This window comes from Oncorhynchus keta, chromosome 28 (genome assembly GCF_023373465.1).
Source record: "Oncorhynchus keta strain PuntledgeMale-10-30-2019 chromosome 28, Oket_V2, whole genome shotgun sequence".
Taxonomy (NCBI): Eukaryota; Metazoa; Chordata; class Actinopteri; order Salmoniformes; family Salmonidae; genus Oncorhynchus; species Oncorhynchus keta.
The window spans coordinates 65,350,923-65,376,711 of record NC_068448.1 but is presented as its reverse complement, the minus strand read 5'-3'; the positions used below and the strand labels follow the sequence as shown (position 1 = coordinate 65,376,711).

The window sequence follows — 25,789 nt, the reverse complement described above, 5'->3', positions numbered from 1 at the left end:
TCCAGTGAGTGTGCATAGAGCCAGTGCAAATCAAAAGTTGGTCAATATAAATAGTCACTGCAGTCTGTAGCGCCATACATTCAGATGCCAAGCAGTTTCCATACAAGCGGTGTTGTAGCCTGTCAAGATGCTCGCAATGGTGCAGCTGTAGAACTTTTTGAGGATTTGAGGGCCCATGTCAAATCTTTTCAGCCTCCTGAGGGGGAAGAGGCTTTGTCGTGGCCTCTTCACAACTGTGTTGGTGTGTTCGGACCATGATAGGTCCTTAGTGATGTGGACACCGATGAACTTGTATCTCTCGACCTGCTCCACTACAGCCCCTTCGATGTGAATGGGGGCGTGCTCTATCCTCCGTTTCCTGTAGTTCACGATCAGCTCCTTTGTCTTGCTGATGTTGAGGGAGAGGTTGTTGTCCTGGCAGCACACTGCCAGGTCTCTGGCCTCCTTCATATAGTCTATAGTCTCATCATTGTTGGTGATCAGGCCTACCACCTTTGTGTCGTCGGCAAACTTAATGATGTTGGAGTCGTGTGCAGCCACGCAGTCGTGGGTGAACAGGGAGTACATGACTAAATCTGCACCCCTGAAGGGCCCCCGTGTTGAGGGTCAGCATGGCGGATGTGTTGTTGCCTACCCTCACCACCTGGGGCCCGTCAGGATGTCCAAGATCCAGTTGCAGAGGGAGACGTTCAGTCTCAGGGTCCTTTGCTTAGTGATGAGCTTGGAGGACACTATGGTGTTGAACGCTGAGCTGTAGTCAATGAGCCAGTAGGAGGCACTCTTTCCTCTGGTCTAAAAAATATCCAAATGCCCCAGGGCAGTGATTGGGGACATTGCCCTGTGTAGGGTGCCGTCTTTCGGATGGGACGTTAAATGGGTGTCCTGACTCTCTGAGGTCATTAAAGAGCCCATGGCACTTATCGTAAGAGTAGGGGTGTTAACCCCGGTGTCCTGACTAAATTCCCAATCTGACCCTCAAACCATCACGGTCACCAAATAATCCCCAGTTTACAATTGGCTCATTCATCCCCCTCCTCTCCCCTGTAACTATTCCCCAGGTCATTGCTGCAAATGAGAACGTGTTCTCAGTCAATTTACCTGGTAAAATAACAGATAAATAAAATAAAATAAATAAAATACCTAACCTTAACCCTTACCTTCACCATTCAGAGTTAATACCTAACCTTAACCCTTACCTTCACCATTCAGAGTTAATACCTAACCTTAACCCTTACCTTCACCATTCAGAGTTAATACCTAACCTTAACCCTTACCTTCACCATTCAGAGTTAATACCTAACCTTAAACCTTACCTTCACCATTCAGAGTTAATACTTAACCTTAACCCTTACCTTCACCATTCAGAGTTAATACCTAACCTTAACCCTTACCTTCACCATTCAGAGTTAATACCTAACCTTAACCCTTACCTTCACCATTCAGAGTTAATACCTAACCTTAACCCTTACCTTCACCATTCAGAGTTAATACCTAACCTTAAACCTTACCTTCACCATTCAGAGTTAATACCTAACCTTAAACCTTACCTTCACCATTCAGAGTTAATACCTAACCTTAACCCTTACCTTCACCATTCAGAGTTAATACCTAACCTTAACCCTTACCTTCACCATTCAGAGTTAATACCTAACCTTAACCCTTACCTTCACCATTCAGAGTTAATACCTAACCTTAAACCTTACCTTCACCATTCAGAGTTAATACCTAACCTTAAACCTTACCTTCACCATTCAGAGTTAATACCTAACCTTAACCCTTACCTTCACCATTCAGAGTTAATACCTAACCTTAACCCCTACCTTCACCATTCAGAGTTAATACCTAACCTTAACCCTTACCTTCACCATTCAGAGTTAATACCTAACCTTAACCCTTACCTTCACCATTCAGAGTTAATACCTAACCTTAACCCTTACCTTCACCATTCAGAGTTAATACCTAACCTTAACCCTTACCTTCACCATTCAGAGTTAATACCTAACCTTAACCCTTACCTTCACCATTCAGAGTTAATACCTAACCTTAACCCTTACCTTCACCATTCAGAGTTAATACCTAACCGTAACCCTTACCTTCACCATTCAGAGTTAATACCTAACCTTAAGAATTCGGAGTTGATGCCTAAACTTATCCTTAAACACTTCGATATTTTACGTTTGGAACAACTTCAAATTTGGCATTTCAGAAACGCGGATGAATGTCAAATTCTGATGTGAGACTGTGAGAGCTTGTTGAATTTAGACATGTTAACTTGGCATTCTTGGGCACAGCGACTATGGTGGTCTGCTTGAAACATGTAGGTGTTACATACACAGTATTGCAGTACAGCTCAGATTTTACTGTCTGTGCAATGTGGAATCATAATGTCTATGTATTCCACATTTAATTTTGCTGTGAGTGGTCTACTTTCTTTAGAAACTAGAAAATTAAGTTATTGTCTGTGTGTTTGATAGCTAAATGTATCCTGCTGGGTGAACCCATAACTAACCTCTGACCTCCCCTCAGGTGCCTCCTGTAATGGCGACCTTGTTCCCAGAATGCCTCACGGAAAGAGTCTCTGGGATGGCGTTACCCATGGAGGTCGGACTTTGTCTCTGCGGTCAACTCCAGTGTTACACAGGAACTGGGACCACAGTACGACTGGGTCTAACACGGTCAGAACACAACACAACCACTCAGCACCATTATCTCAATGAAACTACCATGTACATGAGTAAACAGACTTGAACTTTTTTCACATCATGTATGTATCACCAGGCTGTATCATAACCGGCCGTGATTGGGAGTCCAATAGGTCGGCGCACAATTGGCCCATTGTCGTACTGGTTTGGCCGTTGTAGGCCGTCATTGTAAATAAGAATTTGATGTTAACTGACTTGCCTAGGTAAATAAAGGTTAAATAGCTTTTTTAAATGTCTGTTCACCTATTCTACAACACACACCTTAGCTTAGTCTATGATAACAGAAACCATGTTGCTGATGTCACCCTGTCCTCTCTGCTCTAATTAACGCCCAGGTCAGAGTTTGTGTCCAGGCTAGAATCCCTGAGGTCCGCTGGCTGGCTGGACAGACTAACAGTAGCCATGGAAACCCAGTTCACCCTCTACAGCCCCCCCACCAACCTGTTCAACAGTGTGAACCTGATGGCCGAGAGATTACCTGGTGGAGCTTTGCACACCTCCGCCCGTGTCCAGTCAGCTAGGGTCTACCATTCACCTACTGTATGGGACTACTTCAGTATGGCATGTCAGGTAACACCATAACACTCCTAGTCCCTAGCCCCATCCTCTAACTAACCTCTACCATATCCCCTAACATCTAGCCCAGTGGTGGGAAAGTGTTTGGCGAGAGGGCCACATAGGGACTTTTAATAGTGAAGACATCAAAACATGTACTAACCAAAACAATGTTAAACAAATCAATATATATTTGGGATTTTAGATTCTTCAAAGTATCCACCCTTTCTTTGCCTTGATGACAGCTTTGCACACTCTTGGCATTTTCTCAACCAGCTTCACCTGGAATGCTTTCCCGACAGTCTTGAAGGAGTTCCCACATATACTGACCACTTGTTGGCTGCTTTTCCTTCACTCTGCGGTCCAACTCATCCGAAACCATCGCAATTGGGTTGAGGTCGGGTGATTGTGTAGGCCAGGTCATCAGATGCAGCACTCCATCACTCCTTCTTGATTAAATAGCCCTCACACAGCCCGGAGGTGTGTTGTGTCATTATCCTGTTGAAAAACAAACAGGATTGCATATCGCTGCAGAATGCTGTGGTAGTCATGCTGGTTAAGTGTGCCTTGAATTCTAAATAAATCACTGACAGTGTCACCAGCAAAGCACCATCACACCTCCTCATCCATGCTTCACGTTGGGAAACACACCTAATGTCCATTGCTCATGTTTCTTACCCCAAGCAAGTCTCTTCTTCTTGTTGCTGTCCTTTTAGTAGTGGTTTCTTTGCAGCCATTCAGCCATGAAGGCCTGATTCCCACAGTCTCCTCTGAACAGTTGATGTTGAGATGTGTCTGTTACTTGAACTCTGAGGCATTTATTTGGGCTGCAATCTAAGGTGCACTTAACTCTAATGAACTTATCCTCTGCAGCAGAGGTAACTCTGGGTTTACTTTTCCTGTGACAGTCCTCATGAGAGCCAGTTTCATCATAGCGCTTGATGGTTTTTGCGACTGCACTTGAAGAAAAACTTTAAAAGTTCTTGAAATTTTCCGCAATGTCTGACGTTCATGCCTTAAAGTAAAGATGGACTGTTGTTTCTCTTTGCTTATTTGAGCTGTTTTTGCCATAACACGGACTTGGTCTTTTACCAAATAGGGCTATCTTCTGTGTACCACCCCTACCTTGTCACAACACAACTGATTGGCTCAAACGCATTAAGAAGGAAAGAAAGTCTGCATATTAACTTTTAACGAGGCACACCTGTTAATTGAAATGTGTTCCAACACCTCATGAGTGTGCAAAGCTGTCATCAAGGCTAAGGGTGGCTACTTGGAATAATCTCAAATATTAAATATATTTTGAATTGTTTAACACTTCTTTGGTTACTACATGATTCCATATGTGTTATTTCATCGTGTTGATGTCTTCATTATTATTCTATAATGTAGAAAATACTAAAAATAAAGAAAAATCCTTGAATGAGTAGGGTTGTCCAAACTTTTGACTGGTACCGTATATTATGTGTTTACTCAAACCTCCTGCGGCCCGGATTGAATGGGCTCACGCGCAGGAGTTTCCCCACCCCTGATCTCTTCCCTCCACGACAACCCTCCACATTCAGTCAGATAGGGTCTGGCCTTCCATCCACAGTCACACAGGACTACTAGCAACAAGCAGTGAGAAGTGAACTGTGAGCAGTGAATTGTGAGCTTAGCTAAAACAAAGGCCCATTCTATTAGTCTTATCTCAGACATGAAGGCCAATGATATCTGAAGGTGAATATGAGCTGTAGCTTTGTTTGCCTTCATCTCTCCTCTCCAGCTCCTTTTCCTCCTCGTCTCTCTGGTCCAGCTCGTCCTCCAGATCTGTTCTGCTGGAGAGAAAGGCATGCTGGGATACTTGAGAGACCCCCAGAGTTGGCTTCAGGTGAGAGAGAACCCCCTCCCTTCTCTCATACAGTATATACAGCAATACATTCTCTGTAAATCTGGGTTTGCTCACTGTAGTTGTCTGAGTTCTCTAGCTCAAGCTAGCCTCTTCATACTCAGTACTAAGCAAACCACACTGAACTTTATACCCTACAAACATTTCTCTCAGTAGGAATTTTCTTTCTGTTTGTTTAGCAATAATAGGTCAGTTTGCCCTTCTCTCTGTCTCCCTCCAGGTCAGTATACTCCTGGTAACCCTCCTCTCTGTCTCCCTCCAGGCCAGTATACTCCTGGTAACACTTCTCTCTGTCTCCCTCCAGGCCAGTATACTCCTGGTAACACCTCTCTGTCTCCATCCAGGTCAGTATAATCCTGGTAACACCTCTCTGTCTCCCTCCAGGCTAGTATACTCCTGGTAACACCTCTCTGTCTCCCTCCAGGCCAGTATAATCCTGGTAACACCTCTCTGTCTCCCTCCAGGTCAGTATACTCCTGGTAACCCTCCTCTCTGTCTCCCTCCAGGCCAGTATACTCCTGGTAACACTTCTCTCTGTCTCCCTCCAGGCCAGTATACTCCTGGTAACACTTCTCTCTGTCTCCCTCCAGGCCAGTATACTCCTGGTAACGCATCTCTGTCTCCCTCCAGGCTAGTTAACTCCTGGTAACACCTCTCTGTCTCCATCCAGGCTAGTATACTCCTGGTAACACCTCTCTGTCTCCCTCCAGGCTAGTATACTCCTGGTAACACCTCTCTGTCTTCCTCCAGGCTAGTATGACTTAAATGTAAATGTAAATGTATACTCCTGGTAACACCTCTCTGTCTCCCTCCAGGCTAGTATACTCCTGGTAACACCTCTCTGTCTTCCTCCAGGCTAGTATGACTTAAATGTAAATGTATACTCCTGGTAACACCTCTCTGTCTCCCTCCAGGCTAGTTAACTCCTGGTAACGCATCTCTGTCTCCCTCCAGGCTAGTTAACTCCTGGTAACACCTCTCTGTCTCCATCCAGGCTAGTATACTCCTGGTAACACCTCTCTGTCTCCCTCCAGGCCAGTATACTCCTGGTAACACCTCTCTGTCTTCCTCCAGGCTAGTATGACTTAAATGTAGATGTAAATGTATACTCCTGGTAACACCTCTCTGTCTCCCTCCAGGCTAGTTAACTCCTGGTAACACCTCTCTGTCTCCATCCAGGCTAGTATACTCCTGGTAACACCTCTCTGTCTCCCTCCAGGCTAGTATACTCCTTGGTAACACCTCTCTGTCTCCCTCCAGGCTAGTATACTCCTGGTAACACCTCTCTGTCTCCCTCCAGGCTAGTATACTTCTGGTAACACCTCTCTGTCTCCCTCCAGGCCAGTATACTCCTGGTAACACCTCTCTGTCTCCCTCCAGGTCAGTATACTCCTGGTAACCCTCCTCTCTGTCTCCCTCCAGGCCAGTATACTCCTGGTAACACTTCTCTCTGTCTCCCTCCAGGCCAGTATAATCCTGGTAACCATTCTCTCTGTCTCCCTCCAGGTCAGTATAATCCTGGTAACACCTCTCTGCCTCCCTCCAGGCCAGTATACTCCTGGTAACACCTCTCTGTCTCCCTCCAGGCCAGTATACTCCTGGTAACACTTCTCTCTGTCTCCCTCCAGGTCAGTATAATCCTGGTAACACCTCTCTGTCTTCCTCCAGGCTAGTATACTCCTGGTAACGCATCTCTGTCTCCCTCCAGGCCAGTATACTCCTGGTAACACCTCTCTGTCTCCCTCCAGGCTAGTATATTCCTGGTAACACCTCTCTGTCTCCCTCCAGGCTAGTATACTCCTGGTAACCCTCCTCTCTGTCTCCCTCCAGGCCAGTATACTCCTCGTAACGCATCTCTGTCTCCCTCCAGGCCAGTATACTCCTGGTAACACCTCTCTGTCTCCCTCCAGGCTAGTATACTCCTGGTAACCCTCCTCTCTGTCTCCCTCCAGGCCAGTATACTCCTCGTAACACCTCTCTGTCTCCCTCCAGGCTAGTATACTCCTGGTAACACCTCTCTGTCTCCATCCAGGCTAGTATACTCCTGGTAACCCTGGTGTACTACATCTACTACATCTATCAGTCCATTCTGACTCTGGAGGTCGTTGACCTGCTGCAGCGACACGACTTCAGGAAGCATGTGGATGTCAGCTTATTGTCTACCTGGGAACAGGTTAGAATGGGAGAGAGTGAGGTGTATGTGTGTATGATGATGATGATGATGATGATGATGATGATGATGATGATGATGATGATGAGTCCTCTGTATCTCCAGCACACCCATACACTGCGTGGCATACTGCTCTTCCTCCTGGTGGTGCGGTGTATGTGTTTGTCGGGGGTTAACAGAACCATGGCCTCCTCAGTGACTCTACTCAGACTCGCCTTCTCCAGACTTCTCTGGCCAATGGTAAACAATCCACAGACACTGCAACCTTTCACCTTCTACCTTAACTACAAACAGTCTGCATGGAAACTATTTAAAATATAATAATCCTAATGTAAATGTTTTTTAAAGAAGTTTCAAGTAACATTTCATTACTTCAGGTAAAAGTTAATTGGTTAAAATTCACACTTTGTTTCTAGAGTGTTTCCTGATGTTTAAACAGTTTCTATTCCGTCCCCAGCTGTCAGGAGTTGTCCTGTTGGTGGCTCTGTCCTCTGTGGGAAACCTGCTGCTCCTGAGGAGGTCCTGGGGGTCCAGCTCCCTGCCCCACTCCGTCTTCACACTCCTGTCTCTCTCCAGGGGCCAACTGGGCTCCCGGGCCCCCTCCCTGCCCGTGGCCTCTCAGCCCCACCAGCTCCACAGCCCCAACAGCCTGTCTTTGTCTTTCTACCATGGAGCTCTCTGTCTCACACTCACTGTGGCCTGGACAGCAGTGGTACTCATTCAACTTTTTGAAACACTTTTTATAATACTGTTTTTGTAAGGTGTGTGCGTACTGGTAGCGAAGTCCAGTGCAGGAAAGCAGAGATTTGTGAGCAAAAGTGCAAAATGCGCAAAAACAGTCACAAGAATTATGTTTAACAATAAACATCTTCGTGAAATACCACGGGAAAAACAAACCAGTCTGGCGCGTCAACAACAAACACGTAACACAAACAATCTTACACAAAAACATGAGGGGGAACAGAGGAATAAATACGCCGAACGCCACCCGAACAAGGAGAGGAGCTGACTTCGGCGGAAGTCGTGACAGTTTTTAATCACTTTTTATAATACTGTTTTTAAACACTTTTTATAACACTGTTTTAAAACACATTTTATAATACTGTTTTTAAACACTTTTTATAATACTGTTTTTAAACATTTGTGTTTGATAAAATCCTTGACATAAATCAACTAGTTTCCAAGGTGATCCAGAGACAACAAACATACACGTAGTCTACCCTACAGTACTGTGTGTTTACATCACCATGTACTTTGTTGTTGCTTTATCCAGCCCTAGCAAGCTACATCTGTCTGCTGTAAACCCTCTGCTCCTGTCTGTCTGTCTGTCTGTCTGTCTGTCTGTCTGTCTGTCTGTCTGTCTGTCTGTCTGTCTGTCTGCTGTAAACCCTCTGCTCCTGTCTGTCTGTCTGTCTGTCTGTCTGTCTGTCTGTCTGCTGTAAACCCTCTGCTCCTGTCTGTCTGTCTCTGTCTGTCTGTCTGTCTGTCTGTCTGTCTGTCTGTCTGTCTGCTGTAAACCCTCTGCTCCTGTCTGTCTGTCTGTCTGTCTGTCTGCTGTAAACCCTCTGCTCCTGTCTGTCTGTCTGTCTGTCTGTCTGTCTGTCTGTCTGTCTGTCTGTCTGCTGTAAACCCTCTGCTCCTGTCTGTCTGTCTGTCTGTCTGTCTGTCTGTCTGTCTGTCTGCTGTAAACCCTCTGCTCCTGTCTGTCTGTCTGTCTGTCTGTCTGTCTGTCTGTCTGCTGTAAACCCTCTGCTCCTGTCTGTCTGTCTGTCTGTCTGTCTGTCTGTCTGCTGCAAACCCTCTGCTCCTGTCTGTCTGTCTGTCTGTCTGTCTGTCTGTCTGTCTGTCTGCTGTAAACCCTCTGCTCCTGTCTGTCTGTCTGTCTGTCTGTCTGTCTGTCTGTCTGTCTGTCTGTCTGTCTGTCTGTCTGCTGTAAACCCTCTGCTCCTGTCTGTCTGTCTGTCTGTCTGTCTGTCTGTCTGTCTGCTGTAAACCCTCTGCTCCTGTCTGTCTGTCTGTCTGTCTGTCTGTCTGTCTGTCTGTCTGTCTCTGTCTGTCTGTCTGTCTGTCTGTCTGTCTGTCTGTCTGTCTGCTGTAAACCCTCTGCTCCTGTCTGTCTGTCTGTCTGTCTGTCTGTCTGTCTGTCTGTCTGTCTGTCTGCTGTAAACCCTCTGCTCCTGTCTGTCTGTCTGTCTGTCTGTCTGTCTGTCTGTCTGTCTGTCTGTCTGTCTGTCTGTCTCTAGTTGACTGGAATCGTCTCCTCGTTAGTGAGAGCTGCTAAACTAGCTGGTAGGAGGAGGTGCCTACTGACTCTCTGTGACGTGGTTGGCTACGTCAGGGGTCGGGCAGCTGTGCTCATTGGCCAACGCAGACAGAGATGGACAGATAGCCATGCCTACAGGAGAGTGAGTGACATTTGACCTCCATGCTAATGTCCAAAAGATAGTTTTGACGATAGGACTACTTTGCTTTGACTGTCAATGAAAGCAGAGAACAACCTTGTGGTTTAGATTGAGGTATGGAAGGGGTTAACTGGCTGATATATATTTTTTTCTCCTCAGAGTTTTTACCTGGAGGAATTTGAGAGCCTGGTGGATGAGCTGCAGTTTAGACTAAATGCCTTCTCTAACAGTCTGCACCACACCCTACATCCTAAAGATATCTTCTCCCCCACCCAGAGCCCCTCCAGCCTGGCCTCACAGGTGGGCACACCCACACTGTCTGAACCAACCTGCCAGTGTATATATGATTTAGGCATAACCTTTGAATATGTAAGCCTCTGTGAAGCAATCTAGGTGGAGTTACTTAGACATGTCCCACTTTCAATTTGAACTGACCACCATCTCATGAGCTGTCCCTGATTCCAGCACAGTTTTAAGGGTGTGCGTTTCTTTTGTAGCGCTCTGCTGCCAGTGAAACAGCACACGTGACTGAAGAAACACTTCTCAATGATCCCCCTGACATCACCAACCTCCCACTGACCTCCAGGGAACACTCACCTGACGCACACCACTACAGGTAAAACCACAACTAAATATAATTCACATCAAAAACAGCATTCGCCTGCCATAGAATGGCAGAGGTGATTCACTGAACTATGTTCGCCCAGTGACTACTTGATTATTTGAGTTTAGATGGCCTGGGTTGTTAGCCAGTCGTTTTTATTTCCATCCCAGGTCTCAGCTCGAATTGGAGACCCTCCACCATCTGCAGCAGTCAGGCCAGAGGAGGCAGACCCCAGCCCCAGCTGGGGGACTCTCAAGTAGGATTGGGCCATCCGTCAGTCCCCTGCATAGTGGAGCACCAGGGTGGATCTCCCGAGAGCACCCATCAGACAGAAACCTCCAGATCTCCACCTCCATAGGGGGGCCAAGCTACCTCTCCTCCCCAGATTTGGTGCACCTAGCTGAGGCTCGGACATGGGACAACATGCCTCAGATCCATAGCCTAACAGGCTGGATAGATAATCAGCTGGTTAAGACTGTGGTTCTGGAGAATCAGATCAGCCACTGGACCACGGTCGGTCGGTCTGGTAAGAAGAGCCACAGAAGTCCCAGAAACACCCAATGGGCTACAGTAGAGGGGCCCAGCTCCACATATACCACTGCTTCTGGGGTGATGGAGGGCCATGGAGGGCCACACATTGCTGTGGTGGAGGTTATGGTCCATGGGAGCCCGGAGACTGAGCCAGAAGAGGAGGGATTCCTAGGGACAGTCAGACAGTGCTGGGGTTGACACTGTATGTCGAGTCTAATGAATGAATGAATGAAAAATGAATTATCTTCATCAATATGCTATTCAAGAGGGATATTGTGAAAAAATATGTTTATATACTCTGTGTGGAGGGAATCAGGCTTAATTACAAGTATTCAGTAGGCCACTGCTTGTGTCACCATGTCTATTGTCAAAAACATTAAATAAACAATCTGCCCTGGTTGTAAAACAAATAAATAAATGGTGTGTAAAATACATTCTCAAATAAATGGTGTGCAGGATAGGGTGAGGGGAGCGCACACTGTTTCATGAAAGAATGAACATTACAACATGGCTCACTGACTAACTAATATGTTTACAGGACAGTTGCATTGTTGCAGCAATCCAGAGACGTCCTTGCACAATAAATAAATAAAACTCTTCATGATCCTGTTGATATCAAAAGTACTAGTACAACTTCTTGTTTTACTGTTCACTTTGAAAAACAGTAGTCTATTCAGTCCAATGAAATTACAATAATTGGTAAACTATCCAATGGCACCCTCGAACGTACAGGATCCAGGAATTAAGTGGCGGTACGCAATTGGAGGAAAACCGACGATGACAGCCAATTAGAACGTGGCAAGTCAGACAAATTCAATTTTGGGAGGTGGGGAGCGTGATTTTTAAGTCTTTCTAGTTTGTATGAAGCCACAAGCCAAAGATCAGTGTAACTTCACTTCAGGAATGATCAAGCGCTACAGAGATTGCTAATAATAGACCCATGTAATTATATTCATCAGTTACTAGCTGAAAGGGAGAAGTCTCACTCGTTACACGGCTAGCATCCCATTGGAAAACCTGACAATGAGAAAGATAGCGCTGCTGCTAATTGTCTTGCTTGGCGTTGCCCACTTTGCCACTGTTATCCAATGTGAAGAAGATGGTAAGTAGTTAGCTGACGTTAACTAGTAATGAATTAAGTTTGCCAGTTCGTGTACACGCTAGCTAGCTGGCTTCTTCTGTCGTTATAATTAGCCAGTCAGCTCGTATTCGCGAGCTAGTTGGGTGACTAGCTCGCTAATTATTAACTGCTGGCTAGCTTTTATAGAATGTTGTGCGTACTCCGTAACGTTACAGCGTGGTTTTGTTTAGCTCTTTGCATGACTAATTGCATAACATTGGGTCATTGGACATCCCATTTATTTAACCTTGTGAGGAAAGTACCCCGACGCTGCACAAATGCTCAGTTTAAACGCAAATACACCTTGCACGCGATACAGTTTGGAAAGATTTGGAACTTAACTGCTATAGGAATGACAAACATTTCTAATACTAAAGATACAATTACTGTACTCAGTGTAATCCATCCACCGGACAGGTGTGGTATATCAATATCAATACACAGGTGCACCTTGTTCTGGGGAAAATGAAAAGGCCACTCTAAAATGTGCAGTTTTGTCACACAACACAATGCCACAGATGTCTCAAGTTGAGGGAGTGTGCGATTTGGCATGCTGACTGCAGGAATTTCACGAGAGCTGTTGCCAGATAATGTAATGTTAAATTCTCTTCAATAAGCCGCTTCCAACATTTGAGAGAATTTGGCAGTATGTCCAAACTGCAGAACATGTGTAACCATGCCAGCCCAGGACCACAGCTGGCTTCTTCATGTGTGGGATCGTCTGGCAAGCAACCCTGGACAGCTGATACAACTGTGGGTTTGCACAACCAAAGAATTTCTGCACAAACTGTCAAACTGTCTCAGGGAAGGTCATCTATGTGCTCGTCGTCCTCACCAGGGTCTTGACCTGACTGCAGTTCGGCATTGTAACTGACTGAATTACGGTTTCAACTGTAACGGGCAGAATGCAGACAGCGTGTATGGTGTTGTGTGGGTGAGAAGTTTGCTGATGGTGTGAACAGTGTCCCACGGTGGGGTTATGGTATGGGCAGGCATAAGCAATGGACAACAAACACAATTGAATTGTATCAATGGTAATTTGAGTGCACAGATACTGTGATGAGATCCTGAAATGGTCACACCAGATACTGACTGGTTTTATGATCCACCATGCTGTTTTTTTAAGGGATCTGTGACCAACAGACTCCTATCTATATTCCCAGTCATGTGAAATCCATAGATTAGGGCCTAATGAATTTATTTCAATTTACAGTTCATACAGTAGAAGGAACTCAAACTCAGTAAAATCTGAGAAATTGTTGCATGTTGCATTTATTTTTGTTCATTGTATGTTCCATGCTTTCAGCTGAGAACCCAAAAGGTGGGCCTGCTGTAAGCTCCCCTGGGTTTGAGAGCTAGGTTTTGTTGCAACGCAAACCCAACTGCGCTGTCCTGACTTGTTGCTAGATGTTCTGTTGATTTCAGTGTTATCAATGATGTTTGCAGAAGTCGATGAGGTTGATGACAGTGACGATGAAGAGGATGATGAGGATGATGAAGATGATGGAACAGAGGTGAAGGATGAGAACGGAGTGTTGGTCCTGACCGACAACAACTTTGACACGTTCATGGAGGGCAAGGACACTGTGCTGGTAGAGTTCTATGCCCCATGGTAAGTTTGCGTAAAGGGAGAGTTGACAATAAGAAGTCAATATTTGTCAGTCATTGGCGACGTGTCCATCCACATCTATTGTGCAGCTCTTGGTAGCCGATAATGCAGTGTGAGAACCGGAAGGCCTTCATCTCAAATGCATGGGATATATGCACCATTGAAATCATTTCCCCCTTGATTGACACTTCTCTAATCTGTTCTCCTCCCCTCTCCCAGGTGTGGCCACTGTAAGCAGTTTGCTTCTGAGTATGAGAAGATCGCCCAGAGTCTGAAAGAGAATGACCCCCCTATCCCTGTGGCCAAGGTGGATGCGACCAAGTCCAGTTCCTTAGCAAGTAGATTTGAGGTGTCGGGATATCCCACCTTCAAGATCATGAAGAAGGGGGAGCCTGTGGAGTATGATGGCGCCAAGAATGAGCAGGGTAGGACAACCACTAACAAGACTGAGCTGGTAGCCTGGCTGTCTCTGTTTCTATATTTGACTACGCTAGTACATCTTGACCTTGTTTGACTAAAGCGGAAACGGACTGGTACACAGGCTACTATCTTAGTTTCACTTCAGTAGCATTGGTAATGTTATAACTGATTGTGTTTCAGTCATTGTGGCTCGAGTGAAAGAGGTAACCTAACTGGATTGCAACCCCCTTCCAGTTTCAGTTTAGTAACTCTATTAATGTGGGCACTGTGGTTGTGTTTCAGCCATTGTGGCTCAAGTGAAGGAGGTGGCCCAGCCAGACTGGAAGCCCCCTCCTGAGGCAACCCTGGTGCTGACCAAGGACAGCTTTGACGATGTGGTCAACAACGCTGACATCATCCTTGTGGAGTTCTACGCCCCATGGTCAGTCAGTCCACCTCCAGACAACGTTTAGGATGCATCTCAATGATCTAGTCACTTCATGTCCTTGTCTCCTCTTCATCTGCACTGGTCTGACGCATGAAATATATCACTTCCTTTGTGTTTTCTATCTAGTAAAGGAGTGGAGGTGATAAAATAGCTTTATATGAAGCTTCATGACTGTTCCTGCCTAACGAAGCGTTATGGTGCTCTTTTAACTGTCCCTCCAGGTGTGGCCACTGTAAGCAGCTGGCTCCAGAGTATGAGAAGGCAGCCAAGGACCTGAGCCAGCGCTCTCCTCCCATCCCCCTGGCCAAGGTAGACGCCACCCAGGAGAAGGACATTGCCATCCGTTTCGGGGTGTCTGGGTACCCCACCCTCAAGATCTTCAGGAAGGGGAAGGCCTTCGACTACAACGGACCCAGAGAGAAGAGTGGTATGTCCACACTTCAGACTTTCAGACACTACCCAATAATTAAATATATCTGCTAACATTATGGATTTTAGGACGTGTCCCATTGTAATGATATAGCCAAGCGTTCTAACTATTCTGTGTGTTCTCTCTGTGTAGGAATTGTTGACTATATGAGCGAGCAGGCAGGGCCTCCCTCCAAGCAGGTGCAGATGGTGAAACAGGTGTCAGAGTTTATCAAAGATGGTGACGACGCTGTCATAGTGGGTGTGTTTTCCTCGGAGCAGGATACGACCTACGACCTCTACCTAGAGGCCTGTAAGTATTCAATCATTTTTTATTAACAATGCTTTGGTGTACACAGTGCAGGGTGCACACAAGGTGCTTCAAGTACTTTAATTTGGTACTGGAACACCTTGAAAATCTGACATTTTCTCAAGTTGGTACTTTTAGAATAAGGCTTTAAAATTTAACAAAATGTGGAAAAAGTCAAGGGTTCTGCATATATATAAAAAATAACAGGAGACACCTGTCTGATTAATGCCTGTCTCAGTGGACTAATACATTGCAGAGGCTGTGAGGATGGCTCACCAGTAGATGAGAAATGAATGGTAAACTACAATGTTTGTTTGGTTACAGTAATTTGTTAATGTATTCAATTATTTGTTTTTACCATTCTCATTGTCTGAGTGGACACTTCGTTTGCGGACTGCACAACGTAGGCTACACTTGAAAGGAACAAGTTTTCATACCATTTACGTGTTTGGTTGGAGCGCTCTTGTCAATGTTGCGTAAGGACGCGCACCAGATTACCCATAGAAATAGGCCTAGGCTACCTGGCCTGCATGTAAAGTGTAGGCCAATAAACTTGCACATCTGATAGTATTTCTGATTGTCTTAAGCTCCACAGTGATGGTGAATTCTCACATTTTTCTTCACCTCAAACGGCATGGAATCAAAATCTGTTTTTACATGCATTGAGAAAGACTACGTTGAGGAATGATTGTCAATTTGTAAAAATGTTCCAGCTCTTTTGATAACCACTCAGCACAATGGCGGGAGGGGCGAGCACATGGCAATGTCATGCTCTGATCCGGTGGAAAAGTAATAGAATAGGCCTACCTGATCACTTCTTATCCCTCGCACAAATAGCCTACAGCTATGTTAGTCCAGAGCTCACTGGTACAGGAAACTCTGAGGGCCCAGAATATTCTATACAATATTGCATGTTTGCTAGCACCAGCTTCAGGCTGGACCTAGTTGATACAATGTTTAAAGTTCCTTGTAGACAGGCCATGCGTAGCCAATGTGATTCATATGATATTTATTTTTATCAGGGTATTTTCTACCTGCAGGCTACACTGTTTTTATTTGTTGGCTTTCTGGAGGCTATTTTTACATTGTTTGCAATAGAAGTTACTTTCAGAATTTTGATTATCCACATGATTTTCAGATACGAAGACTTTATTATACACTGCTCAAAAAAATAAAGGGAACACTAAAATAACACATCCTAGATCTGAATGAAATTCTTATTAAATACTTTCTTTACATAGTTGAATGTGCTGACAACAAAATCACACAAATTATCAATGGAAATCAAATTTATAAACCCATGGAGGTCTGGATTTGGAGTCTCACTCAAAATTTGTGGAAAACCACACTACAGGCTAATCCAACTTTGATGTTATGTCCTTAAAACAAGTCAAAATGAGGCTCAGTAGTGTGTGTGGCCTCCACGTGCCTGTATGACCTCCCTACAACGCCTGGGCAAGCTCCTGATGAGGTGGCGAATGGTCTCCTGCGGGATCTCCTCCCAGACCTGGACTAAAGCATCTGCCAACTCCTGGACAGTCTGTGGTGCATCGTGGCGTTGGTGGATGGAGCGAGACATGATGTCCCAGATGTGCTCAATTGGATTCAGGTCTGGGGAACGGGCGGGACAGTCCATAGCATCAATGCCTTCCTCTTGCAGGAACTGCTGACATACTCCAGCCACATGAGGTCTAGCATTGTCTTGCATTAGGAGGAACCCAGGGCCAACCTCACCAGCATATGGTCTCACAAGGGGTCTGAGGATCTCATCTCGGTACCTAGTGGCAGTCAGGCTACCTCTGGCGAGCACATGGAGAAATGCCACCCCAACCCACACCATAACTGACCAACCGCCAAACCGGTCATGCTGGAGGATGTTGCAGGCAGCAGAATGTTCTCTACAGTGTCTCCAGACTCTGTCACATGTGCTCAGTGTGAACCTGCTTTCATCTGTGAAGAGCACAGGGCGCCAGTGGCGAATTTGCCAATCTTGGGGTTCTCTGGCAAATGCCAAACGTCCTGCACGGTGTTGGGCTGTAAGCACAACCCCCACCTGTGGACGTCGTGCCCTCATACCACCCTCATGGAGTCTGTTTCTGACTGTTTGAGCAGACACATGCACATTTGTGGCCTGCTGGATGTCATTTTGCAGTGCTCCTCCTGCTCCTCCTTGCACAAAGGCTGAGGTAGCGGTCCTGCTGCTGGGTTGTTGCCCTCCTACGGCCTCCGCCACGTCTCCTGACATACTGGCCTGTCTCCTGGTAGCGCCTCCATGCTCTGGACACTACGCTGACACACTGCAAACCTTGCCACAGCTCGCATTGATGTGCCATCCTGGATGAGCTGCACTACCTGAGCCACTTTTGTGGGTTGTAGACTCCGTCTCATGCTACCACTAGAGTGAAAGCACCGCCAGCATTCAGAAGTGACTAAAACATCAGCCAGGAAGCATAGGAACTGAGAAGTGGTCTGTGGTCACCACCTGCAGAACCAATCCTTTATTGGGGGTGTCTTGCTAATTGCCTATAATTTCCACCTGTTGTCTATTCCATTTGCACAACAGAATGAGAAATTTATTGTCAATCAGTGTTGCTTCCTAAGTGGACAGTTTGATTTCACAGAAGTGTGATTGACTTGAAGTTACATTGTGTTTAAGTGTTCCCTTCATTTTTTTGAGCAGTGTATATGAAATGTAACTGTTCCATGGAAATGTGCATATGACAATCATAACTGGCATGCGGTTTGGTAGAAATTAAGATAAATTAGCATTCTAAATTGAAAAGTTTGATGACCCCTGTAGCCATTACCTACTGGTAGCTTCAGGAGCTTACTGGCAGAATCTGCCAAGGCCAGCTGAAAGAGGTTCGGGAACAGTTTTTTTTTTTTAAATATTAAAATATATATATCCTCACCAGAAGAATGTATGTATACATCTCCTCACCAGAAGAATGTGTATGTATACATCTCCTCACCAGAAGAATGTGTATGTATACATCTCCTCACCAGAAGAATGTGTATGTATACATCTCCTCACCAGAAGAATGTGTATGTATACATCTCCTCACCAGAAGAATGTGTGTATATATATATATCCTCACCAGAAGAATGTGTATGTATATATATCCTCACCAGAAGAATGTGTATGTATACATCTCCTCACCAGAAGAATGTGTATGTATACATCTCCTCACCAGAAGAATGTGTATGTATACATCTCCTCACCAGAAGAATGTGTATGTATACATCTCCTCACCAGAAGAATGTGTATGTATACATCTCCTCACCAGAAGAATGTGTATGTATACATCTCCTCACCAGAAGAATGTGTATGTATACATCTCCTCACCAGAAGAATGTGTATGTATACATCTCCTCACCAGAAGAATGTGTATGTATACATCTCCTCACCAGAAGAATGTGTATGTATACATCTCCTCACCAGAAGAATGTGTATGTATACATCTCCTCACCAGAAGAATGTGTATGTATACATCTCCTCACCAGAAGAATGTGTATGTATACATCTCCTCACCAGAAGAATGTGTATGTATATATATCCTCACCAGAAGAATGTGTATGTATACATCTCCTCACCAGAAGAATGTGTATGTATACATCTCCTCACCAGAAGAATGTGTATGTATACATCTCCTCACCAGAAGAATGTGTATGTATACATCTCCTCACCAGAAGAATGTGTATGTATACATCTCCTCACCAGAAGAATGTGTATGTATATATATCCTCACCAGAAGAATGTGTATGTATATATATCCTCACCAGAAGAATGTGTATGTATATATATCCTCACCAGAAGAATGTGTATGTGTATATATATCCTCACCAGAAGAATGTGTATGTGTATATATATCCTCACCAGAAGAATGTGTATGTGTATATATATCCTCACCAGAAGAATGTGTATGTGTATATATATCCTCACCAGAAGAATGTGTATGTGTATATATATCCTCACCAGAAGAATGTGTATGTGTATATATCCTCACCAGAAGAATATGTGTGTGTATATATCCTCACCAGAAGAATATGTGTGTGTATATATCCTCACCAGAAGAATATGTGTGTGTATATATCCTCACCAGAAGAATATGTGTGTGTATATATCCTCACCAGAAGAATATGTGTGTGTATATATCCTCACCAGAAGAATATGTGTGTGTATATATCCTCACCAGAAGAATATGTGTGTGTATATATCCTCACCAGAAGAATATGTGTGTGTATATATCCTCACCAGAAGAATATGTGTGTGTATATATCCTCACCAGAAGAATATGTGTGTGTATATATCCTCACCAGAAGAATATGTGTGTGTATATATCCTCACCAGAAGAATATGTGTGTGTATATTCTTCTGGTTAGGCTATATTCTTCTGGTTAGGCTATCTTGATCTCTTGCTCCCTGTCGTTTGTCTTGATTATTTAATCAATGTGCTTAAAGCATAAGATGAGCTCAGTACAGTGTAGATGATTTTCTTCAAACAGGGTGTGTCTATATAGGGAACTCCACATTTATTTATTTATTTTTTGTCTGGGACAGCCCTACGAAATAACATTATTGAGTATAACGTGTAAGGTTCCCCAGCAGGTTGTGGCGATGAACTTTTAAAAATTGATGGTCCTGGAAAATAAATATTAGTACTTGAAAAAGTACTTAAGTCCTTGAATTTGACTTGCCACGGTCTGTACGAACCCTGAGTGACTATACATAGCATGCTATATGTTTAGTATTGAGGGTGTATAGGAAATTCCTGCGCTCCTGGTGAGGCTTTCTAAAGGGGATCAATAGTGATTGTACTGTGTTCCCCTCCTATCTGTCCTCCCAGGTCATGTTCTTAGAGAGGACTTCAAGTTCCTCCATACCTTCAGTTCAGACTTGGCCAAGCTCCTCAAGGCCTCCCCCGGCCAGGTCGTCATGGTGCAGCCTGAGAAGTTCAGGTCCAAGTATGAGAAAGCTTCACACACACTCACCATCAAAGTAAGTCTGTCCACAAGGTGTGTGTTTGTCTAACCTCAAGTAGACTTCAATGAAGCATGCTCTCCTGACCTAAGAAAATGCTGAAATTATTTGTGCATGTTTTAATGTGTGATCTCATAACCTGGCCTCTCCTTTTCAGGACTCCACAGAGGTGTCTGAGGTGCAGGACTTTTTTAAGAAACACATCCTGCCACTGGTGGGTCACAGGAAACAGAGCAACGATGCTAAACGCTACACTAAGAGACCGCTGGTCGTTGTCTACTACGGTGTGGACTTCGGCTTCGATTTCAGGAAAGGCAAGTGTCCTCAACCCCTTATTTCCTAAATTGTGTGAATATTGTCTGAAGCTGCGTAGCTTCCATAATACCTTTTCTTGACATGCTGAAGAGCTGGAACAAAAGCCTGCACTACCAGTAGCTCTCCTCCAGGACCGGCGGTTGGACAAACTTGGCGGTGTTAATTGCAGCTCATCTCATGCCTCATATCTGATAACCCCTTCTATTTCTGTTCTAGCCACCCAATTCTGGAGGAGCAAGGTTCTGGAGGTGGCCAAGGATTTCCCGGAATACACCTTTGCAATCGCTGACGAGGAGGACTATTCAGATGAGCTGAAGAGCCTGGGGCTCAGCGACAGCGGGGAGGAAGTCAATGTGGGGATTCTGGGAGATGGTGGCAAGAAGTTTGCCATGGAGCCTGAGGAGTTTGACTCTGAAGTGCTGAGGGAATTCATCATGGCCTTTAAGAAAGGTGAGCTTTACAGCAATTGTTATAAAATGTCACGACTTTAAACCACAAGATGTTGTATTGAGTTACATATTAACCTGAGTTGAGTACCTTCTCTGCAGCCAGCCAAATATCATCCGTATGTGACAGGTCTTTGCCAATATCGTGTAATGGACTATACATTAGTGTCCATTGGTCACTATGTCTGTGTCCATTCTTATCTCTCCCTCTCTGTAGGCAAACTGAAGCCCGTCATCAAATCCCAGCCGGTGCCCAAGAACAACAAAGGCCCTGTGACGGTAGTGGTTGGAAAGACCTTCGACGACATTGTCATGGATACCAAGAAAGACGTCCTGATTGAGTTCTACGCCCCGTGGTGCGGTCATTGCAAGAAGCTGGACCCCGACTACACCGCCCTGGGCAAAAAATACAAGAACGAGAAGAACCTGGTCATTGCCAAAATGGACGCCACGGCTAATGACGTGCCTCACGACAGCTATAAAACAGAGGGCTTCCCTACCATCTACTTTGCACCTAGCAACAGCAAGCAGAGCCCAATCAAATTTGAGGGTGGGGATAGAACCATAGAAGGATTTAGTAAGTTCTTGGAACAACATGCCACAAAGTTATCACAGAGCAAAGATGAACTTTAAAAATCTCTTTCTGAGTAGCTAAGAACTTTAACCATGCCAGTGTAGAGACTACAAGTTCCAGGTGCCCTGGAGGAGCTGAGGGCAGACTGTTAATTCCAAATCAAACCTTCCTAGCCCCTACACCCTAGCCACCTATGTGCAAGATGGCGCTACCACCATATGTATCCAACCATCTCAGATCTCCACTCGGGCCTAGTGTTTAGGGGGTCGGAGTTTATTTGAGTGTCCCCACAGAGGGCTGTTACTGAGTATCTGATTTACCACATGTAAAATCTTTTTCTGTTCAAATCAAGAGATTCTGCTTTTGTTTTCCATGTCTAAAAGCATGTAAGCACTGAGTTCTAAGCCTTTTCAAATAAAACATGAACTGTGTGTTGTGTGGGGTGCATAATTATTCTACTTGTCAGCTGTAGGAATGTCTGTCCTATTATATAGGATGGGAGTATTCAACTCTTAACCTACAAGGTCCTGAGCCTGCTGGTTTTCTGATCTACCTGAATTAATTGCACCCCTTCTAAATCATTCCCTGATTAGAGGTTATTATATTAAGATGAATTGTTTTTAGATCCACTTTACTACATTTTAATTTCAAGTTTTATAAAAACATTGTTTTCTATTTAGCTTTACTGTTGGACAGATGTGTGAGAGGCCAGGCTCCATGTATGTTGTATCAATTTTGGGGATGTCCATTCCTGCAACTGTGGGCATTTAATGTGTCAGGTTTAAAGGTAGACTGAGAATACCTAGATGCACGACAAACTGAGTCAATATCTGCAACAACCAGGAGGGTTGAACAACAACTTCTCTGCTGTTTTGGTGTCATAGCTGCTGTGTAACACTTGCAAATGTGCAGATACTCCGTGTGGCAGAGTGCATGTTCTCATCTCAATGGCTGCTTTCAACTGGATCACTTTGAAAGGTGGTGACCACCTATTTGGGGGATAAATTTGTCCAACTTGGACCTACATGTCGACTGCATTAACCTTACAAAAATTGTGATCAAAGATGACGTTTTGACTGCAGTTGTCTACAGTTGCTCATCCTGCAGGGATTTCCTGCATTGTGTGAGGCTCTATTGTCAACCAATTTGTTTGACCCACACGAATGTGACAAGACATGACAAACAACCAATTTGCACGGTGTACAGTAGCTATATATTCAAGTGATGTGAGGTTCTCACTGATTGTACGATGTCCACACATTATGGTTTCAGATTTGTGAGTATGTGTGATGAATGGCAACACTCATGTTTCCTTTAGGGAGTGGTTGAAATTTACGTAATTGTTACCTGATGGAAAATGGGGGAGGGTCATGTCATCTGTTAACCCCCGACCATAAATTACATGTAAGGGAGAACTATTGTAATAAGATACTTTCAAAGAACAAGATTACTTTGAGGATTACTTTTAAATTTGGAACGCATGTGAGGAAAAAAAATCTTTGACTGTTTTTTCAATGACATTGAGAAAGGCAGAGCCCCACCTGTTCTGAGACCCACATTTTTTGCAAAAACATAAATATATAATTGGGGGGGCTTGCCTGTTTTGCATGTTATTTTGGCATTAATACGTGTCACATACCGGAAATGTTTGCGAACAATTTTTTAAAATAAATTGAGTTAACGCCACATACAAACATGGTCTCTTTTTTTTGTTTTGTTGAGTAAAGAAGCGTGATAGGTTAATTGATAATTTGAGTCAATTGGAGGTGTACCTGTGGATGTACAGTGGGGCAAAAAAGTATTTAGTCAGCCACCAATTGTGCAAGTTCTCCCACTTAAAAAGATGAGAGAGGCCTGTAATTTTTATCATAGCTACACTTCAACTATGACAGAAAAAAAAATCCAGAAAATCACATAGGATTTCTAATGAATTTATTTGCAAATTATGGTGGAAAATAAGTATTTGGTCACCTACAAACAAGCAAGATTTCTGGCTCTCACAGACCTGTAACTTCTTTAAGAGGCTCCTCTGTCCTCCACTTGTTACCTGTATTAATGGCAACTGTTTGAACTCGTTATCAGTATAAAAGACACCTGTCCACAACCTCAAACAGTCACACTCCAAACTCCACTATGGCCAAGACCAAAGAGCTGTCAAAGGACACCAGAAACAAAATTGTAGACCTGCACCAGGCTGGGAAGACTGAATCTGCAATAGGTAAGCAGCTTGGTTTGAATAAATCAACTGTGGGAGCAATTATTAGGAAATGGAAGACATACAAGACCACTGATAATCTCCCTCGATCTGGGGCTCCACGCAAGATCTCACCCCATGGGGTCAAAATGATCACAAGAACGGTGAGCAAAAATCCCAGAACCACACGGGGGGGACCTAGTGAATAACTTGCAGAGAGCTGGGACCAAAAGTAACAAAGCCTACCATCAGTAACACACTACGTCGCCAGGGACTCAAATCCTGCAGTGCCAGACGTGTCCCCCTGCTTAAGCCAGTACATGTCCAGACCCGTCTGAAGTTTGCTAGAGAGCATTTGGATGATCCACAAGAAGATTGGGAGAATGTCAGATGAAACCAAAATAGAACATTTTGGTAAAAACTCAACTCGTCGTGTTTGGAGGACAAAGAATGCTGAGTTGCATCCAAAGAACACCATACCTACTGTGAAGCATGGGGGTGGAAACATCATGCTTTGGGGCTGTTTTTCTGCAAAGGGAAAGAATGAATGGATGGGGCCATGTATCGTGAGATTTTGAGTGAAAACCTCCTTCCATCAGCAAGGGCATTGAAGATGAAACGTGGCTGGGTCTTTCAGCATGACATGGTCCCAAACACACCGCCCGGGCAACGAAGGAGTGGCTTCGTAAGAAGCATTTCAAGGTCCTGGAGTGGCCTAGCCAGTCTCCAGATCTCAACCCCATAGAAAATCTTTGGAGGGAGTTGAAAGTCCATGTTGCCCAGCAACAGCCCCAAAACATCACTGCTCTAGAGGACATCTGCATGGAGGAATGGGCCAAAATACCAGCAACAGTGTGTGAAAACCTTGTGAAGACTTACAGAAAATGTTTGACCTCTGTCATTGCCAACAACAAAGGGTATATCACAACGTATTGAGATAAACTTTTGTTATTGACCAAATACTTATTTTCCACCATAATTTGCAAATAAATTCATTAAAAATCCTACAATGTGATTTTCTGGATTTTTTTTCTCACTTTGTCTGTCATAGTTGAATTGTACCTATGATGAAAATTACAGGCCTCTCTCATCTTTTTAAGTGGGAGAACTTGCACAATTGGTGGCTGACTAAATACTTTTTTGCCCCACTGTATTTCAAGGCCTACCTTCAAACACAGTGCCTCTTTGCTTGACATCATGGGAAAATCAAAATAAATCAGCCAAGACCTCAGGAAAAAAATTGTGGACCTCCACAAGTCTGGTTCATCCTTGAGAGCAATTTCCAAATGCCTGAAGGTACCACGTTCATCTGTACAAACAATGGTACGCAAGTATAGACACCATGGGACCACGCAGCCGTCATACCACTCAGGAAGGAGACGCGTTCTGTCTCCTAGAGATGAACGTACTTTGGTGCGAAAAGTGCAAATCAATCCCAGAACAACAGCAAAGGACCATGTGAAGATGCTGGGGGAAACGGGTACAAAACGAACTATATTCACAGTAAAACGAGTCCTATATTGACATAACCTGAAAGGGCACTCAGCAAGGAAGAAGCCTCTGCTCCAAAACCACCATTAAAAAAAGCCAAACTACGGTTTGCAACTGCACATGGGGACGAATATCGTACTTTTTGAAGAAATGTCCTCTAGTCTGAAGAAACAAAATTATAACTTTTTGGCCATAATGATTATCGTTGTGTTTGGAGGAAAAAGAGGGAGGCTTGCAAGCCGAAGAACCCCATCCCAACTGTGAAGCACGGGGGTGGCAGCATCATGTTGTGGGGGTGCTTTGCTGCAGGAGGGACTGGTGCACTTCACAAAATAGGTGGAAGGAAAATAATGTGGATATATTGAAGCAACATCTCAAGACATCAGTCAGGAAGTTAATGCTTGGTCGCAAATGGGTCTTCCAAATGGACAACGACCCCAAGCATACTTCCAGAGTTGCAGCAAAATGGCTTAAGGACAACAAAGTCAAGGTATTGGAGTGGCCATCACAAAGCCCTGACCTCAATCCTATAGAAAATGTGTGGGCAGAACTGAAAAGGTGTGTGCAAGGAAGGAGGCCTACAAACCTGACTCAGTTACACCAGCTCTGTCAGGAGAAATGGGACAAAATTCACCCAACTTT

General features: G+C 44.5%; 2 protein-coding genes across 3 annotated transcripts in view; both read left to right on the top strand.

The window, feature by feature from the left end:
- The window catches only part of LOC118361177 (polycystic kidney disease 1 like 1), a 31,263-nt gene extending 19,808 nt beyond the window's left edge, over window positions 1-11,455 (top strand). Inside the window, exons 25-34 of one of the 2 annotated variants that reach the window (XM_052483619.1) lie at window positions 2,527-2,675; window positions 3,038-3,272; window positions 5,023-5,127; window positions 7,178-7,318; window positions 7,421-7,555; window positions 7,773-8,027; window positions 9,559-9,720; window positions 9,877-10,017; window positions 10,215-10,333; window positions 10,492-11,455. In XM_052483619.1, coding sequence (XP_052339579.1) covers window positions 2,527-2,675; window positions 3,038-3,272; window positions 5,023-5,127; window positions 7,178-7,318; window positions 7,421-7,555; window positions 7,773-8,027; window positions 9,559-9,720; window positions 9,877-10,017; window positions 10,215-10,333; window positions 10,492-11,050 — 2,001 coding nt within the window. In that variant the 3' untranslated portion in view covers window positions 11,051-11,455. The remainder of the gene's footprint in view (window positions 1-2,526; window positions 2,676-3,037; window positions 3,273-5,022; window positions 5,128-7,177; window positions 7,319-7,420; window positions 7,556-7,772; window positions 8,028-9,558; window positions 9,721-9,876; window positions 10,018-10,214; window positions 10,334-10,491) is intronic. The other variant, XM_052483620.1, reaches the window with a different exon arrangement.
- A 213-nt stretch (window positions 11,456-11,668) lies between these two features.
- On the top strand, window positions 11,669-21,893 carry pdia4 (protein disulfide isomerase family A, member 4). Its single transcript, XM_035741799.2, has 10 exons — window positions 11,669-11,954; window positions 13,419-13,584; window positions 13,801-14,006; window positions 14,284-14,422; window positions 14,650-14,855; window positions 14,991-15,149; window positions 19,994-20,145; window positions 20,285-20,441; window positions 20,659-20,892; window positions 21,106-21,893. The coding sequence occupies exons 1-10, from the start codon at window positions 11,876-11,878 to the stop codon at window positions 21,519-21,521; spliced, it is 1,914 nt and encodes a 637-aa protein (XP_035597692.1). The 5' UTR covers window positions 11,669-11,875; the 3' UTR covers window positions 21,522-21,893.
- Window positions 21,894-25,789: the final 3,896 nt, after the last annotated feature.

Coding starts and splice junctions, on each gene's coding strand:
- pdia4 (XM_035741799.2), top strand. CDS start 11,876: ATGAGAAAGATAGCGCTGCTGCTAATTGTCTTGCTTGGCGTTGCCCAC. Junction 11,955..13,418: donor TATCCAATGTGAAGAAGATG/GTAAGTAGTTAG, acceptor TGATGTTTGCAG/AAGTCGATGAGGTTGATGAC. Junction 15,150..19,993: donor CGACCTCTACCTAGAGGCCT/GTAAGTATTCAA, acceptor CTGTCCTCCCAG/GTCATGTTCTTAGAGAGGAC.